The sequence below is a fragment of the Spodoptera frugiperda genome, chromosome 25 (assembly GCF_023101765.2).
Source record: "Spodoptera frugiperda isolate SF20-4 chromosome 25, AGI-APGP_CSIRO_Sfru_2.0, whole genome shotgun sequence".
In the NCBI taxonomy this organism is placed as follows: Eukaryota; Metazoa; Arthropoda; class Insecta; order Lepidoptera; family Noctuidae; genus Spodoptera; species Spodoptera frugiperda.
This window is the reverse complement of record NC_064236.1, coordinates 16,903,623-16,922,441: the sequence shown is the minus strand read 5'-3', so window position 1 is coordinate 16,922,441 and position 18,819 is coordinate 16,903,623. Positions and strand designations below refer to the sequence as shown.

At 39.4% G+C, this 18,819-nt stretch overlaps 1 protein-coding gene across 4 annotated transcripts in view; it reads left to right on the top strand.

Moving 5' to 3' along the window:
- LOC118262152 (PHD finger protein rhinoceros) overlaps positions 1 to 18,441 on the top strand; it is a 63,233-nt gene extending 44,792 nt beyond the window's left edge. For all 4 annotated transcript variants that reach the window (XM_035573316.2, XM_035573334.2, XM_035573324.2 and 1 more), the window contains exons 5-6: positions 4,497 to 4,686; positions 4,829 to 18,441. In XM_035573316.2, the coding sequence (XP_035429209.2) occupies positions 4,497 to 4,686; positions 4,829 to 12,060 (7,422 nt within the window). In that variant the 3' untranslated portion in view covers positions 12,061 to 18,441. The remainder of the gene's footprint in view (positions 1 to 4,496; positions 4,687 to 4,828) is intronic.
- Positions 18,442 to 18,819: the final 378 nt, after the last annotated feature.

The window sequence follows — 18,819 nt, the reverse complement described above, 5'->3', positions numbered from 1 at the left end:
AAAATATAATTAATGTAGGTTTGTTGGTTCTAGTACCGTGTGTTCTCCTAATGGGATGTGAATATGAAATGGCACATAAAATATGGCCGACTTTCATTTCTTGAAATATTAATAGAAATCAATAATGTATATCAACGCGGGCAATAATATGTAAAATAACTTATTGATTTGTAATTCGGATGTAAGGTAGATATTTAATTAAAAATATAATCTTCTGGAGACTAAAATCTATACTAATAAGACTGAGGGACTTTACACAAAAAAATAACTGAACTATTTTTTTGTTACTACCTCTTTATGGCAGATATGAATACGATTTAAATATTACACAAATAGAGTAAATTGAAAAAGATTTTCGAGTTTCGTTCAAAAGCTAAATGCGTCGTCCAGTTTTACCTACTGCCATATCATTACATTGTGAGGAGACATATACAAGCGAGACCAAAAATCATACATTTCCCGATCCATTGTTAGCACAGATAATGAAGCTGAAATTATCCTGTCGATCATAGTTGTTACTAAATTAGTCATCTCGAAATTGCAAATGCTGCTAGCCTGCGCTTAGTCCCAAATCCGTATCGTACCTATATGCTAACTTCAACATGAAACGTCTGATATGTACCATAATAGCCAGCCACTTTTAAACTCTAATGATATTCTCTTTTATTGATCGACCCATTATTTGTTTCTATGGCAATCTATCTACCAAAGTACCAACCCAAATTAAAAATATCTCACTTATGTAACATGATATTTGTTTTTATGGTTCCAAATATTGTTTATTTTATTACAAGTGTATGTTATTACACGACGATAATTAGGATCAATTTTCCTGTGGGCAGCCGTTACAGTCAAAACTATTTTCTTTCGACCTAAATATGATGTTTTTTCTTAACACAAATAGTATCTCTTGGAAATCACTTAATTTAGACAAAAGTATCAAGTACCGCGACTGTTGTTGAAAAACAACAAACTTGGTATGGCTTTCCCAACTTTATACTAAACAATGAAAACATTTAATAAAGTAAATTTTATACGGGATACAATTGTTGCCTCAGACAAAGGTAAACGTAAGTTAATCATACAAAGCAAAGGGAAAAACGTATAAAAGGACCAATTTGGATTCTGTTACTATTTCCAGCTTTGTATTTTCCACTGTAGGTTCGGAAGCGAAATATAATTAACTTGTATATCGGGCTGTCACTCTCAAACCCGACTTCCAGCTTTTCCTAGATAAATGCAGTTTCGATTGTGAAGGTTCAAGTATTTTTGAGCGTACGCAATCCGTGAACGTTGATTTTGATTTTTTGTAACAAACAGACTTTGAAAGCGCGTGTCAATCGGAATTTCGTTCCAGCAACGGTAGTTGCATTTTTCAATTTCAATTACCTCCCTACTATTAATCCGCTCTCCGATTTTGAAATGTTTCGCAACCATGTTTGTATAGTTCAGTCCATTTAGGTACGCACATCCCCCACCCCTCGTGTGTCTATCGGCATCATAACACGGACAAGTATTTGCAATGAATAGAACATTTAATTGAACGGAATTCTAAGATCTGTAAGCTCAATGCCGAGTGGCTCGATGAAAATTGGTCCTCAATTGTAACTTTTATAAGATAAATAGCTTCACGTGTGCAGGAGTGTAAGAGGCGATTATAGCGGTGCTGGGCGGTTGGTAGTGTGCAGTTCGCACATGCATATCAGTTTATCCGTGAGCTCGTGGTGCAAGGTGAAGGTTTGTTCGCCATTGTATACTGATTCCCGCGTGTTACCAGACTCGTGGTAACAACTGCGCGCCGGACACCGAACGCGAACATTGTTATTAGCGGCCACATGTCCATCACAAAGGGGACTTTAGCTGGTAGGTACCGGTATTTGTAAAAGGAAGCGTTTTATATTCAATTTTGCAATGTTTGGATTAAAAAATAATCTTTTGAAACATTTTTTGCTAGACTATTTAAGCAACAGTCTATTGATTTGAACAAAAGTATAAAGGGGTATTTTTACCATGGATTAAAGAATGAAGACATTGCAGCAGAGACAGGGCTGCAAACGGGTTTCAACTTCAAGGTCTTTAATTGATCTTCAAGCTGCGACACGTGACGGAACTTTTTGTGATGATTTTTCTTTACTCCTTTGACCTATAGCACTTAATTCTAAAGATGCGTAAAACATAAATACCATATAACTTAGTAATTATGAACTGCAATAAAGTATTGATCTTGTCAGGGTTTACTAAATGTAGCGCCACGAACATCGGCCATGTCTTGTCCGCCTATCTCCTGTCCGCATACAAAAAAAAAAAGAAATCCATGCTCCGGTCAAAATTATTTCAGTCCGCTAGTTACGCTTACATGAAAGACGTGTGGATTTAAAAAAGTCTAGCTTTTTATTCACGTTAACTTTGCCATTCGGAAGGAAAATAAATAATTTTTTGCATTCACCCCGTTCTACCGGTTGGGTACCGATTTCCTATTTGTGACTATTGGTTTCGTAATCACGTCTCAATTATCGTTACATCTTACATTATGGGGATGATTTTTGCAACTTTGTTCTCGAATCCCCTATACAAATGAATATTGCAACGTTTCTGGCTGCACAGAGAGTGCACGATGCAACGAGCTTGTGCAAAGAGCTCCCCTCGGCTACTTTTGAAGGTCAACGCTCATAAATTGAACTTAATACTGCTAGTTGCTAGCAATATAAGTACCTAACAATGCGCAACATGGTATACAACAACACAACGCTTTAAGACAATTTAAATTGAAAATTAAACTGACTCTTCAATAAAAAATGAACCTTGCACGCTAATAATTAAAAAAGGCTTAGACGTTTCACTTTGGGTGTATTTTCAATTAACGGAGACTTTGATATCCAAATAAAGACATAAACACATACAAACTGTATTGCTTCAATGGAAAAATAAGTGAACTATCACAATCATAAGTCGTACGATGCAAATATAAAGTAAATAATAACCGAGCCGCGCTCCACCCGTATTGTGACGACGCAGCAGACGGTTGCAAATATAACGTAACAATTTAGTTGCATTTCAAAGGTACTTAATAACAATACTTGACGGACCAATAACGGTCTTTGGGGTATATCAATAACAGATAAACACAATAAGACCTGTTCCTTCAAGGTCTCGCTTTGGAAAGATACTGTATTTAGCATTTCTTTTCAAATTGGAATCTTGTGCGAATCTTCTTATTTAAATATCGTGACACTTTTATTTTTTAACATTCACTCTTTGACGGGGTAGGGTCGATACGTTACTTGTACTGAAGTTTAAACAGGATATTCCCTACCCTTAATTGTATAAGTGTTGTGAAGTACCTGATGCCTGTGACAATACTCCAGTTGCTGCTGTGTGCTCAGTAAGGAACTGACGGGTTGCGCGTCCGTACGTTGACACCCAGCGCGGAGTACGGCGATACGTGATTTACTTACGACTAGTTACGACTTTACATATTGTGTTTGTGAATCTTTTTATTTGCACTTTCATTAACTACACTACAAGTAAGTGCACCGCATATGCTTTTCAACGGTATTTTATGATATTTTCGTCACTTTTTCCAAATCATGGAAGTGGTAATTTTTCAGTAAATAAAATACTCCGCTAATCCCAAGTTTTGACAATCTAATTTTCGAAACTGTTAATTGAACAACATGTATTCGGGTTTTGTAAATGAAAAAGTACCTTTCGATTTCAATTTGCACCGTGACTTCAAACTTTATTTTTGTTTCCGCAGTTCAAATAGGTTTTGCTTTGCAATTTTGCGATATTGGTACCGGGACTTTACTAAACCTGTTAAATGATTTTCTGTTCGTTGCACAAAACTAATTATAACTGCCGCTGCCCGCGACTTTTCGGTTTATTATCTGCTATCTTCTTTGAGCTACTGCTACATACTTAGGGGGTTATAACAGTATTTACATTGCAATGGGATCTATTTAATTTCATGTGCCTATTTTTGGCGTTAAGGCTGAGTGCTGTCTAGCGACTGAAGCTGTTTTGTGTTATAATAAAACTGCGAACTCTTAAAAGTATATTTAACATTTCAACATAAAGAAAATTTATATTTTACAAAAAAATACTAGCAATTTTATGCAGCTGTTCTGAAGTTTTAGTAATTTAATTTAATGCCTTGCGAGTGACTTGCCTACTGAGTTATTTGAGGGTGACATGTTAGAGCGACCGGAAGGTGACGGAATTATCATAATATAACCTATCACTGCGCTAAGCAGCATCTTATTTACTTATTTGTTTTGTACTCGACTTTACGGAATATGCCATCGCGAAACAGTGACTACGGCAATGCGTGAACCTGTAATTAATACACCATCCGGCGGCACCTCTTACTAAGTATCCACAATTTTTTATCATTATTGAAATATTGCGTAACCCACGTCCTTAATAATGTCGTATTTGAAATTAATTGCACCAACCGTAAATCCAAAATAGTAAGAAAACGTTCAATATCTTTATAGATACGTAGCTGGGATAAAATCCAGGCTATTGTCAAGTCTGAAGAAGGCCTCGGTATCGAGTACGATGAAAATGTCATCTGTGATGTTTGCCGATCTCCCGATTCGGAAGATGGCAATGAGATGGTATTTTGCGACTCATGCAACATTTGCGTGCACCAGGCCTGCTACGGCATCACCGTTATTCCAGACGGTAAGTAATTAATTGTATCTTTCACAATATTCAAATCTTTGCAGTAAATATATTGCATCTTAAGGAGTATATATGTTTAATAAGTTATTGTTTAATACAATATATTGTTTAACGGTGCTGATATATGCTTGTATAATTTCAGGTCAATGGCTTTGTAGGCCGTGCGGAGACGGTGTCAGGCCTAGCTGCGTGCTGTGTCCCAACCTTGGCGGTGCCATGAAATGCACGCCATCGGGTCACAAATGGGCACACGTGAGCTGTGTGCTATGGATACCCGAGGTCTCCATCGGTTGCGCGGAGATTATGGAACCTATTACTAAGATATCTTCCATTCCAGCCTCCCGCTGGTCTCTAGTTTGTGTTTTGTGTCGTAATCGCAAAGGAGCTTGTATTCAGTGTTCCGTAAAGACTTGTAAAACGGCATACCATGTTACTTGCGCATTCAAACATGGTTTAGAAATGCGAGCTATTATTGAGGACGAAAACGCGGATGATGGTGTAAAATTACGTTCCTATTGCCAAAAGCATAGTGTTAATAATTCAAAGAAAGAAAAGTGCCCAGGTTCAGGTCAGGAGGAGGAGGATGAGATAAAACGAAAGCGTAGGAAAGATATGACGTCAGAGGAAAAGACGCAAGCTCGAGCCGCTCGCTTGCATGAGATTGAGAGGGAGTTCGATAAGCACGTTAGTGTTAAGGATATCAGTACACATCTCCTGGACGTCGATCAAGACGCCATCAACTACATTTACAACTATTGGAAACTGAAAAGACGAGCAGGGCATAATCGTCCCTTGCTACCACCGAAATCAGACGACACCGAGGTGCTAGCGCACCGACAAGAACAAGCCGACATTGACAAGTTGAAGATGTTCGTGCAGCTCAGACAAGACCTGGAGAGGGTCCGTAATCTATGCTACATGGTGAGCAGAAGGGAAAAGCTCTCTCGCTCATTCTTTCGATTGAGAGAGCAAACGTTTCACAAACAAGTGGCTGTGTTGTCAGAGGCCGGCGATATTCCTGAACAGGATTTATCTGCAATCATTGAGGCTAATCACGGACCTTCAATTTATGACAAATTATATTCTCATGATAACGCTAAGGATCATAAGAATGATTTCGATCAAGTAATTGCCCGAATCGCACCGGCGGCGGAATCTGGTGACGAGAAGAAGAAGGATCGTAATGGACTAGTAAAAGGTTCGAAGTCTTCGAATCCGTACAAGAAACATTACGTAAACGGGTCTCGACGCAGTGGCAGTATGTACAGCGGGATGTCGAGTGAGGAGAGTGGGACAGAACTGGCGCGACCTGGTAGGTTCCGAGGCAAAACTATCGGGTCTAGCACAGATGATGAAGGCAAAAGAGCTGGAGCATCGCCAAAGAAAAAGGTATCTCCTAAAATTAAAGGTAAAAGATCTCCTAAGAAAACTGAAAGGAAGAAGAAGAAGGTTCCGCAGTCTAAAGCTCTTATTGAGAGCAGCAGTGATGAATCTATAAATTCCAGACTAAAGAAGGATCGATCTCGCAGCAAGACGTTGCAACAAATGGAAAAAGAAATGACTGCTGGAAAGATGGGTCAGTCCGGCACAGATAGCGATGATCTCATGCCGATTAGACCGACCATGAGGAACAATAAGTTCCCCATCGACATATACTCCGATAGTAGTGAAGACAACAAACCCGATCTTACGACAGAAAAAGAAAAAGTTAAAACCGAGAAAATTAGATCTGATAAAGACAAATCGGATAAACTTAAAGTTGAGAAGTCACCTAGTGGAAATGATTCACAGCAATCCCTGCCGAGAACGAAAGCGGCTATGAAAGAATTCATACCTACTCAACCTGAAAAGAAACCTACTAAGCAAGAAGCTCCAGAAGAAAATAAACCGGTGCAGAAAAAGAGGGGCAGGAAACCTTCGAACAAAGACAAAAAGGTGCCGCCTACCAAATTAGAATCCGACGATGAAGCTAAAAATAAAGAAAATATTAAATTCTCTAAACAAAAAGATCATCCAACGGATCTTATTGTTCCTCAAAGACAAGCAGCAAAGAAAGCGTCAGAAAATATGCGAACGTCAACCACAGTGGTGAAGAAAGATGAATCGGTTCCTGAACAACGAGACCAAAAGCAATCAAGCGGTGACGATTTGAAACCGAAACCTCTAGTTAAACCTTCGAAGAATAAAGGAAAAGAAATTAAGGATTCGCAGTCTTCTTCGAAAGTTAGTAGAAAGAAGTCTAAGGAGGTTGAGAAGGAACCAATTTCTTACGTGCCGCAAAGACAAGCCGCTAAGAAGGCAGCTGCTCACATTAAGAGCGGTTTGGGTACCAAAGTGCCTCCCACAGAGAACGATACTGACAAAAAGAAAGATGACAAACCGGAAATCAAGTCACCTAAAAAAGAAAAAGATGAGACTAAAAGTTCCAAACCTACTCAGAAGGAGAGTTCTAGTTCTTCATCCAATTCAAGCAGCAGCAGTTATTCGTCCTCATCTAGTTCCGAAGACGAACCAGAGAAACCCAGTATTAAACCGACGGCCAAAGCGCGCGAGATTAAACCGGCCAATATGACACGGCAGCCGTCAATGTTCTCGCCACCCAGCACTAGACCTACAGTGGACTTGCCCTTTCTCGACAGGGTGTCAAGACCGCTGTCTTCGACTAGTGCCTCGAGTGATTCTGACAGCTCTAAGGCGTCAGACGGGTCCCGATCTGGAAGCCCATATCCTAAGAGACCAAGACGAAGGCGTAAAGTCAAAAGTGTGTCGAATGATGCGTCCCCACGCAAGGCGCCGCCAGATAAGAAGCTTAAAACTTCCGAACGGCGGTCCGAGTGTAGGGTACCATCACCGACTCCTGAAGGAGAGGAACCTAGCCGACCCAGTGATGCGCGCGCTGCCACACGTGCTCGGACCAGAAGCACTACTTCAGGCGGAAATATGCCTAATAAGTCTGATGCCCGATCTAGAAAACCATCCAAAGACGACGCCCTTGCCGCTGGAGCCAATAAAACTCCCAAAGAGAGCAGCCAGTCCAGTGAACTTCCAGCTGAGGAACGGAAAGAGGACGAGGCGGTGAAGGTACAGGTTAAAGAAGATAACAAGGAGGATATAAAGGAGGACCATACTGCTGATGTTCCTAAAAATTACGTTAAGAGTAAGACTAACAAACTCAAACGACGTAGCGAATCTAATGATGATAAAGATAAAGTCAATAAGACTATTGAAGTTGAAGTTCCACCACTGCATAAAGTGAGCCCGAAAAAGAGTAGCGAGCCTAAACAAAAGTCGTCGATAAGCAGACGAATGAGTGTCAAAGAAACTGCCTCAAAAGATCGGGTACCAACTAATGATGTTCGAGAACCAGCTAAAAAGGATCGTAGGCTCAGTGTGGCTCATAGCATTGTTGGGTTAGAGCGCCGAACCTCAGTGTCGCCTAAAAAGAAGACAAGTCAATCCAAAATAGAAATAGAGATACCGCCTATTGAGACGATTGATAGTAAAAATCCTCTACACCTTAATACTGACTATGACAATGACGATAAACATTGGCTACCTAAAGCTCCGAGTCCGAATGCCATTCCACCACAGGTAGAAAAGCCCGGAGGAAATGAGAAGTACATTGATGATAAATCTATGGATTCTGATTTCGCGGATAAGAGTAGCGTCAAAATGATAGCTAAAATTCAAGCTAATCTTAATGAAAATACTATGATCAAGTCACCTAAGACCCCGATGGACGCGAGAACAATAAGTATTGAACACATCGACACAGTTGAAAGCGTCGCACGGAACATGAGAAAACATTCAGCAGAAAAGAAGTTCATCACGCAGGATACCAGCCACGTGCAAGGCGTTGAGATATCTAAGAGCGCTAAGATACCTTCCACCGCGAACCCCTATCCGAACAGGTCGATGTTCTCTCCGCAATCAAAGGACAGTGAATTCTTAGATTTTGGTATGATGGCGGTCGATGATGGATTTAACCACGACGATATCATCAAACCGTTTGCAACTTATCCTGAATTCTTTTTCAAAGAAGATTCCAAGCAAGGAGTGCAGGAAACTCTTAACTTGGTAGATCGTCTTAGATTTAGACTGAGCACGAAGAAAGTGCCACCTGAGAATCCCGACCAAGAGGAGCCTATAGTGGTGACCGATGAAAATGAGCATAAAGACAACGACGTCGCTTGCAATCTAGTGAAGGCTGATGACGAGAAAAATAGTTCACCTTCTAAGAAACTCATTGCTGAAAGACCAGTGGAACCATCACCACCCAAAGAATTGATACATCACAATGTTAACCATGTCTCCGCACGAATATCTTCGTCTATTGAAAGAGATTTACCTTCTGGAGATACTGCTATGGATGCTAAAGAATTCCAACCGATCGCCATGACAAGCAACGAGAAATGGTCCAGCGTGCCAGTATCTGTATCACAATTAGACTCACAAGACAGCCAGTCTGCCAATGATCGCAAATATGACAATTCCAACTCATACGATGACCCCAAGGAACCTGTCAACATGCAGTCTGATGTACAGTCTGTGACAGAAGAGACAGCTGACAATATGTCACTATCCAAACAAAGCGATGATTCGCAACCTTTGTCTGTCGTTGACCATTCGGTGCATAGCAACGACGTGGAGCTACCGCACGATAACCAGAACTATGACAATAACGAAATGATACACTCCGACTGCGCCACTATATCATCGCCGCAGTACGTGAACCAAGACAAATGGCGTGGAAGCAAGATAACTACGAGACGATCGTCGGCCTCTAGCACTAACTCAGAAGCTTCAGTACACTCTCATAAAAACGCCTTGAAATCACGTTTGACCGTAAGTGATCTACGTACAGGTAATGTAATACCTGACATAGATACGTATCCACCTATCCCAGCGTACTCGCGGCCCGTCGAGCCTTCAATGCCACTAAATCAGTACACGACGTATCCTCCTGAAGCGTCGCCTTTCCTGAGTTCTCTGCCTCTGTTTGCTGGCACATCTGCGCTGCCCCTGCCGTCCCCGGGGCCCCTCTACAGTGCCATCCCATACACGGCCACTCCCCCGCTACCTCTCAAACCTGCCTTCTACAGTGCTGCCTTTACATCTTCCTCACAGAATATTGCACTCACTACAGCTATGATTGCTCCACCGACACCAAAGCCGTTGGACTCACCGCGAGACGACATCGATGTGACTGGTAGTGATAAGTTTATACATGTTGTGTCCAGTCCGAGCATCAGCGTTGATTCTTATGATACTAATAGCACCAGAACTGGAACTAAGATGTCAAATGACAATAGCAACGAAACCATGGCAACTCTCATTCCACCGGAATCCAGATCTCCACCAAAATTAAGCAAAGTGACTAAGTTTCCGAGCAAGTCACCGGGAAAAAGCCCTGGTATATCGCCTAAACAGAGTGATGTACCGAAAGGTACCAAGCGTCCCAGCAATCGTAGCAACAGAAGTCAAAGAGGTCGTGGCCGCTCGAAGAGTCGGGGCCAAGGGTTCCCCGTTGACTACATGGGCAACTCTATTCAAAGCAAACTGGTTGGCACAGTTTACGACTTCGATGAAGAAATCGCGAACGATGGTGTCGATCTAAAAGCGCTTCGCGATAAACGAAAATCCATTGATCTTCGAGACGATAGAAAATCGGAACATTCATATAAGGACACATCACAATCACCGCGTGTCCTAACTCCTCCGCCAAGTAGAAAACCTCTGACGTCTGATAGTAAAGATAGTAAACTGCCTCATTCTCCTGAGCCTGTAGATGCCAACTCGTCTCCCACGTGCTCTGAGCGCGGGGCAGGGTTTTCACAAGTCGCGCCGGTCTTACCCGGTCCTGTTGATATGCGCACGTATCAACCTTTTGAAAATCCTGCGCCTGCGACAGAAAACGCGTACCACTTGTTGGCATTTGCCAGCGGCACTGCCGAACAGCAATTGCCTGAAATTGACGAAGAGGTCGAAAAACAATTGCATTCCGAATTAATGGCAAGTAATCCCCAGACCGGTTCGCCGAGTCACCAACCGCCTGAACCTACAGTTCTTCCTAAAGAAACTTTTGTTCCACAGCTACCGAAGGTCTCATTATCGGACTCAAGAAATCAATTGAAGGTCAAAATCAAGGGTCCGTTTCTGGACGCCAATTATTCAGCGAGCTCTTCGCAGCCGGTGGCGCCACCGCCGCCCGCACCCATCAATGATCCCAGCACCAGCATGAACAGCACACCCAACGCTGCAGCCGTAGCGGCGGCGTCCAATATCATGTCTGGGTCCACTAACCTACGACGCATGCGCAAGAAGGAGTTGCTGCGTCAGTACTGGACCCAAGACATGAACATGGACGACCAGTCCCATAACATGTCCGTCGGCCCAGTACCAGCACCCGCTATTCAACCACAAATAAACCGAACAGTCATTACGATACCTAAAGCAGTCGCGTCTATGACAAGTATTCCCACTCGAGAGGACTATAAGAATAGCGACAGTCCTGTTGAAAAGAAAACTAAACGTAAGACTACAAGCGGTCTTTCGAGGGAATTGCGTCATCTGGAAGTGAGTATGAATGATGATATTGATCCATCAGACGATGTCAAACTATCCACAATAGCCGGCTCGTCGGGTCCAGCTGCACACAAGCGTCGCGCGCGCGCGTCCGCTAGCAAACCTAGCCGACCGGTACCCCCTGCTGAACCAGTTGCGCCAAAACTCAAGATTAAGATTGGCTCCAACACTGTGCAACAGGTGCCAGCTTCAAACACTGTGACCAACGAGGAACCAGGGGGCTCGAATATCTATCGCCCTCCCAAGAAACGACACTTGGCTCACAAACCTAGCCTGGAAGACCTTCGGCGCGAAAGTATGAAGTATCGCAAAATGGTGATGGCTGATTTCGAAGAAGATGAAAAGACTGCTAAAACGAAGCCTAAAAGTGACAAGAGTGAGAAACGTAAAAGGAAAAAGGACAAAAAAGTTGAAAAACTGCAAGTGGTGAACAGTGAAAGTGATAGTGCGAAGTTGGTGATAAAAATAAAGCGTGCCAAGGAGGAGGAGGCCAGCGGGGCCGGGCAGGCGTCGAGTGCGGCGGCGGCCGAGGGCGCGGCGCCCGAGCCCGCCATCGACCCGTTCGAGTACGACCCGTCGGCGCCCGACCCGCTCGCCATCGACCCACCATCCTACTCCGAGGCCACGTCTGCCATGCGCAAGGTGCGCACGGACAAAGTGACGCCGATCCGGTTAAAACTGGCGCGCAGCTCCGAGGGCTCCGGCTACGTGATGAAGGAGCCGGTGGAAGGCGCGGACTCGCGGCCCGCGCTGCCTGTGAACAACAATAAACACTGTGAAGTGAGGTGATATAAGCCGCGCGCTGCCGGCAGTGTGAAGCGTACTAAGGACAAACATAAGGACAACAAAAAACGTAAGACCGTACATTTTAAGATTAAGAGTAAAAAACGTGGAAGAAAGGCTAAAAATAAAAGGAAGTAAGGGCAAGGACTAAATGAACTATATTACAATAGAACAAGTATAAAATCTCCTGTATAGTTAAACTAAATACTGATATTGTCTGTATATTTTTACAACAGTTTTATCTCTATCATGGTGTAGTTTATTATTACATATTATTATATTATTTATTTGTATAAACGGAAAGCTCAATGATTAACTTAAAGTTATTCTAAGGTATATAATATTGTGCATCATGCTGTGCACAAGTAAATCTTATTATAGTATAGCATATATATTTTTGTTAATGTTACTGTTTTACTTTGTGCCTCATATGGAATCTCATTAATTTTCATGAATTAATTGTGTAATTTTTGAAAATAAGTTATGTATTTAATTATGAACATTTCACAATCATCACATACATTCATTAGCGTATCCATAGCATTTACACAGTACAGCAAACAATGTAGACCCATATTTCAATATTTTGGTTCTAGTGCAGTGAGCTTCATTGCACTGCTATATTTGAGGGTCGACACAGTTGGAGTGGCGGTCAGGTTGTAGTTACATCGTAGAGACACTGCAGTCATAACTTCTGTGTCACTATATCGACCAATACTTACAATAGTTCTTCAAACACTACTTCACAGTAAAACGACCCTCAAGCCACTCAATGGTTGTTAAACAAAGTCATTGGTAGACACAATGGTGGCCAAAATGACACGAAACTAATCAAATCATGGTTCACATTTAACCAAAGATTGACTACAAATGTTACTGCACGCAAATATGGGCATTAATTCTGATAATTTATAAATTTCTCATGATTCTTCTAACACTTTAATGAACTCAAACTACAATATACACACTTGCATACATTGATCTCTGTTCTGCTAATTTTATGAGTTGTCACAAACCTTAGGCAGTATAAAGTACAAGTAAAATATGAAATAAAAATAAGCTGAGTGTAAAATGAGCAGAATGTGGGACATTGTAACTAAATGAGAGCTGTGTGCCATTAAAATAATAACTGTGTAACGTTTTTTGCCATCTGATGTTAGCACTGTTCTTACTCACGTAGGATAATATTGTACACGAGTCTAAGATAAGCTAATGAAATCGAATGTTATATTTTACTGAGGGTTGCCCGTCACCACGACCACGCACTCACCGTAGTACAACAGTTTGCCGCAGTATTCAGACACCATCTATAAACCTATTTAACTAGTGTACTGTCTTCACCTTCATCATTCAAAGTCAATTACTAAGATTTCACTTTAGTAAAACAGGTTTGTACATAGTATACGAATAAAATTGTTAGTTTTTGTTAAAAGAAATGTTTATGAACACATCGCGTAGACAATAGTTTGTAGCTGTTGCTCTTTTCTAGCGCTTTCTGGGTGTTAATTGTTGTTGGTAAGGAAAGGTGCAATAGAAAAGGCAACATGTATCAAGGCGCCGTTCTCCTCACATAGTATAATGCAGTGTAAATACTCCGCAGTTCCAAGTTTGCCTGGTCGAGTGCACGGGCCACCTTCCCACAATATTACCTGTTATCCATATTCATGTTGACAACTATTCATAAATATATTTAAGGTATGATTTTGAACTGAAACGAACTGATTGGAATATTTATTTGAGTAATACATATTTAACATACGCTCTATAATGCTGGTCATATCTATGGTCGTCGTCAATGCTGAAATGTCTATTTTTGTACGTTACTACTTGGGACCTATTTACAGACAAAATCGCTTTCACAAAAAGTAATAAAGTCATGATAAGTGCTTGAAATAATAAAATATGATTAGTAATGGCGCCATGGAGTCGTTACACAGCGTATGATAAATGTGTACGTGATTAATTGTGACGTGAACACAATAATTATGATTTTGTTTGTTTGTGCAATATTCGGCAATACTCATCGTATAGTCAAAGATTGATTGACCGTAGATATGGAGTGTTAGTTTTAAGTGCATGTCCGTTATTCATAAGTATCACAGTTTCGTTCCCATTGTAAATACATAATATATAATAAACGTTCTAAGGCCTTGCCCAGACATGCGATTGAATCGACCGAAACAATTTATTTGAAGTTGGATGTGTTCAGTTTACGCAGGAGCTAGTGTTGAATGTATATAGTGAAGATTTTACGATACAGTTTGTTTTGTTATGGATTGTTTTCATTGATTTCAACTACGTCTGATTCTCAATTCTTGTCTATTGTTTGTTTGCAGTACTAACCACAGGAATATCCGGATATTTCTATTGAAATTGACCATCTCGCGTATATGGTATATCTAGACAAGGCCTTGGCAGGAGATGAGTAATTAGGGCCGCCCCACATAGTACTACGACGGCGCGTGTGTAAAGCGACAGTTAGGCCACAAGGCCGCGGCCTATCAATGAGCTTAGTATAAATTTAAATTAATAATATCAAATTTTCGTAATAATAAATTATGTAAGCTTAGTACCAATCTGAAATTAGTCGCAACAATGTACCGGACTACATGATAACTGGAAAACAAATTAGAACTGTTTCGAGACTCGTTCGCGACATATTTATGTTTAGTGCTGGAGAGAAATTGATTCTCATTTGGGAACGTTATCACATGACCGAATTAGGTTGTAGGCTGTGCTTAGTTTCGCTTTATTATTTATTAAAAAAAAAGAAATCAATTGGAAGCCGTCTCTAAAACGATCATCCTTCAAATCATGTGCACTAGTTTATTATGCTTATTGTTTTTTATACTTTTATATTTTTAGTATGAGTCTAAAATGTTTATTTATTACGATGGCAGATAATAACACGTAATTTAATGAAGATACTAACACTTTCAGTGGTTGCATTTAACTATAATAGTAACAAACGAATGGTGCCTGTATTATAGTAAACGGACGAATGATTAAACCAATCGGAACATTGAAATACAATGGTTAAATAATCATCATTATTTTTCTAATCAATCATCCAATCTTCCATAAGTGACGAATTTTGTAGTAAAGAAATCGATAGAATTATGTATAATGTAATAAATACCAACCAGAACAAACCCGCAAATGACTAAATTAAACCAAAAATCTTTTCGCGCTTTCTATTCTAAAGTCTTTGGATTCTGATTCTAATAATCACAATATTTAGCTAACCTATTTGTAAATATGCTGTTTTGTATTAGTTAAAACGTTGAACGCTCTCCGGGAGCCTAGTTGACATGAGATTTAATTTAATACGTGAGTAAATGTAAATAATAATTACCTACCTTAATTGTAGCTTACGTACGTTCCAGAATGGAAGATTTTAATCGGTAATAAGCAAATATAAAAGTAATATTGCTTAGTTATTTGTGTCTATGTAATCAATAACTTTATCCATAATATAAACAAAGTTACCATACTATTAAACTATTTATATTTGTAAATAATCAGGTTGCAACTATTTTCGTGGTCAGCAATTATTTTCTTTAACGTAATCGAATGCAATCAATATATAAAAAGTAAGGTAACATAATTTATTTTGATATACTGATATTTTTTCACGCAGTCTCCATTGTTAAATGTATGTATATAGCAGTCATGGTAATTGATATTATAATAGTAAGGCGACCATACATAGTAACGTTACAGTAGAGAATATTCGTCCTGCGGGCCCGTGGGTCCTAGGACTCCTAGGGCCATCAAATGTTCGACAACCCCCCGTTATATTATGTACATAGCTGTCAATACAATGTATATAAGCATACTTCCTGCAATCTCTAAAGGCTACCTGACTTGCTTCCAGTTTCCATTAACTTCTCTTCGCGAAACATTTTCGAGAATAATTTGTATACCTGTGTTGCACAAACACAGTTTTTAAAACTATTCTAGGAGTTTCTTCCATATTGATTAGTCTTCATAGAACCGTAGCTCCTTAGACACAATACATTAAAACGAAGCTTGTAAATTACGACACGAATGAATTTACTCTTTTAAGGAACGTTAATTGAATTAATTTTAATCAGTAGTTTCTGTATTTCTACAAGAAAATAATACATAAACATGACACGTTTTGAGATGAATTTGAAACAAGAATATTATATATAAATTGAATCAGAGAAACGTCGTTTTATTCATTTTTATTTTAACTGCAGCAATCTGGGTGTCTTTGTGTCTACCAAAACCTTCTTTTCATTTCAATGGGCAAACTCCGGATTAATCAGGGTGGAGTTCTCGTGTTGGTCAAGGCACTTTTAAGTCTCAATATTTATATACCCATGTAGGTTTAGGTATCTTGTATAATAACTATAAACTTTGGAATCGTATTTATTGGTAGACTAGAAGAATAACGTTAGAGTAACGCCCGCGCCCGCAGCGCCTACGTATTTTAAATTAATCAATATCTCGCGGAGTCGCTTGGGCAGACACAACATTCATATACCAGACCTTCTTATATTGATAACTTTTATATTTATATATTCGAATTATTTAATATCACAACTTCCGAAGTATTTAGTGTTCCTGTACATTACGGATTTTGCCCCCCTTTCCCCACTTTGTTTGAAGCGACCCCTAAAACAGTACGGTACAATCACATTGTCTATTTTCTAAAACAATTAGTCTAAAACCCCGTGTAGAGCTTAATAGATCCATTTTAGTATTTTCGACGGATTTTTAACTGCTTTACATAATAGACAATGTGTGTGCTAACGAAACAAAATTTGCAATAATATATCACAAAATAAATAACAATAATGAAATCTAACGACAGCAATAATAGCTGATACGTCGGCACCATTCTTATGAATAGCTAGGTTTAATTATATAATCAGATATAATATGAGCATACGAACAACCAATCATGTTGAAACAAATCATGTGATCGATTTCTTTTGAATTGTCATAGAGGATGGTGGACAGTACCCGTGTACTGCCACCTCAGTATGAATCGAGCGCTGGCACCTATTACGCCTGGATTCGCCCATCAAAACTCCACATGACATTCTCTCTTCGCAAAATCACGTTTCCATTCGTCTTCCTCATAGTATCGCTTTTTAACAGCGCTGAGCGCTTATTCTACATTTCTATTACATAGCGAAAGAGTGCATACGCAAAAATATAAAGACGGGACAGAGATGCAAATATACCTGACAGCCGAGAATTGGGCATTATATTATCCTCTTTTCCTAATCTTTTATCTTTTTGTTATACATTCTCAAGTTTTGCACCCTTTGTTTATCTCTTTAGGCGTCCACTTGCACGTACTAACTCGTACGCACAAATGTTAATACGAGTACCAACATCACATTTTTAATATTTTGTGTCGATCATTACCTTGTTACTGTGATTTGTTTTAATTTATATAATAAATCGATTAGAATTTTTAGATATAATTTTTGTATTTTGAGATTCCGACTGCAGGGAATAAAAAACACATGATAATGTACATATATTTTATGTTTAAATTTCCTCTGTTGATAAATATTTTTTTAATATAAGTAATTGTATGTAATTTTTAAATAATTTGTCGATATGAATAACAATGAATAACGAATGTATTTTTTTCTTATTTTAGAAAAGTTATTATTGGTACGCTGTAAGCGCATTTTGTAATGAGTATTTTTTAGTTTATCGAGTAAATAGTGAAGTTGTATGGAATTGTAATTTGCAATGTATAATTGTATATTGTAATGTGGTAAGGATGCGTGTTATTGAGATGTTTATGTATTACTTACATGTATGATATGTACGTGACGCGCGATGTAGTGAACATAGAGCGGGTCGCTGCCACCCTCTGATAGGATGTTACTGCAACAGTTGCAGCGAGTAGCGCAGTGCGTAGGTAGGCAAGTTGGACGGCCGGCGTCTGTCTGGTCTGCACGGGCGAGACCATTGTGTTAGCCATGGCTGAGCGTCGCGCACCAGTCATTAGCTTATAGAGAAAATTCGATACATATATTAACTATATTATTTATATTGTAGACTATATAATCAGTTAAGTATTAGATATAAGAGATTACATTTAATTCTTATACCATTATCCGTATAAGTATTATGATCAACAATTTTTCCATTGTTTTAAATTAATGTTGTTAGTATAAATAATGTAAGAGTAAGATTAAACTTGTACAAACTACTTATGTACAGCGTGTAAATTAAGATGATGCTAATACGGCGGCTACGCCTGGCCGAGAGAGGAATAGATGTATCGTGGGTTTTGTAAATAGTGTACAAGTATAGTTATTGTAATATAACAAGTGTTTTCAATGTGCACATAGTCGCCTCATTCATTAATAAATTTTTTAGATCAATTAATCTTTTCTTTTGATTTGTGCTTCCTAATTCCCTTTACCATGATAGGATAGGACTCCAGGTAAAAAGGTACAGACAATATGGATAGATTTAATGATGTTTATATAGTTGAGTGTAGTTTATACAGTAATTAAAGGATTTAAATCATACTTATGTGTTTTATAAATATTATTATTAAATTAGGTTACTGCAGTAAAAGATATGTCTAGAATATTTTCTGGAACTTTGAAAGAAAGGTTCTTAGATATTATTAAAAGTAAGCTGATGATCCTGTGTAAGGCGGAGTCCTGACTTACGGCGCATCGCGCATGGGACTCAGTCTAAACACCACTCATAGCTCTTAAAATAAAAATTAATTAGAAACTGTAGTGGTATTCGCCA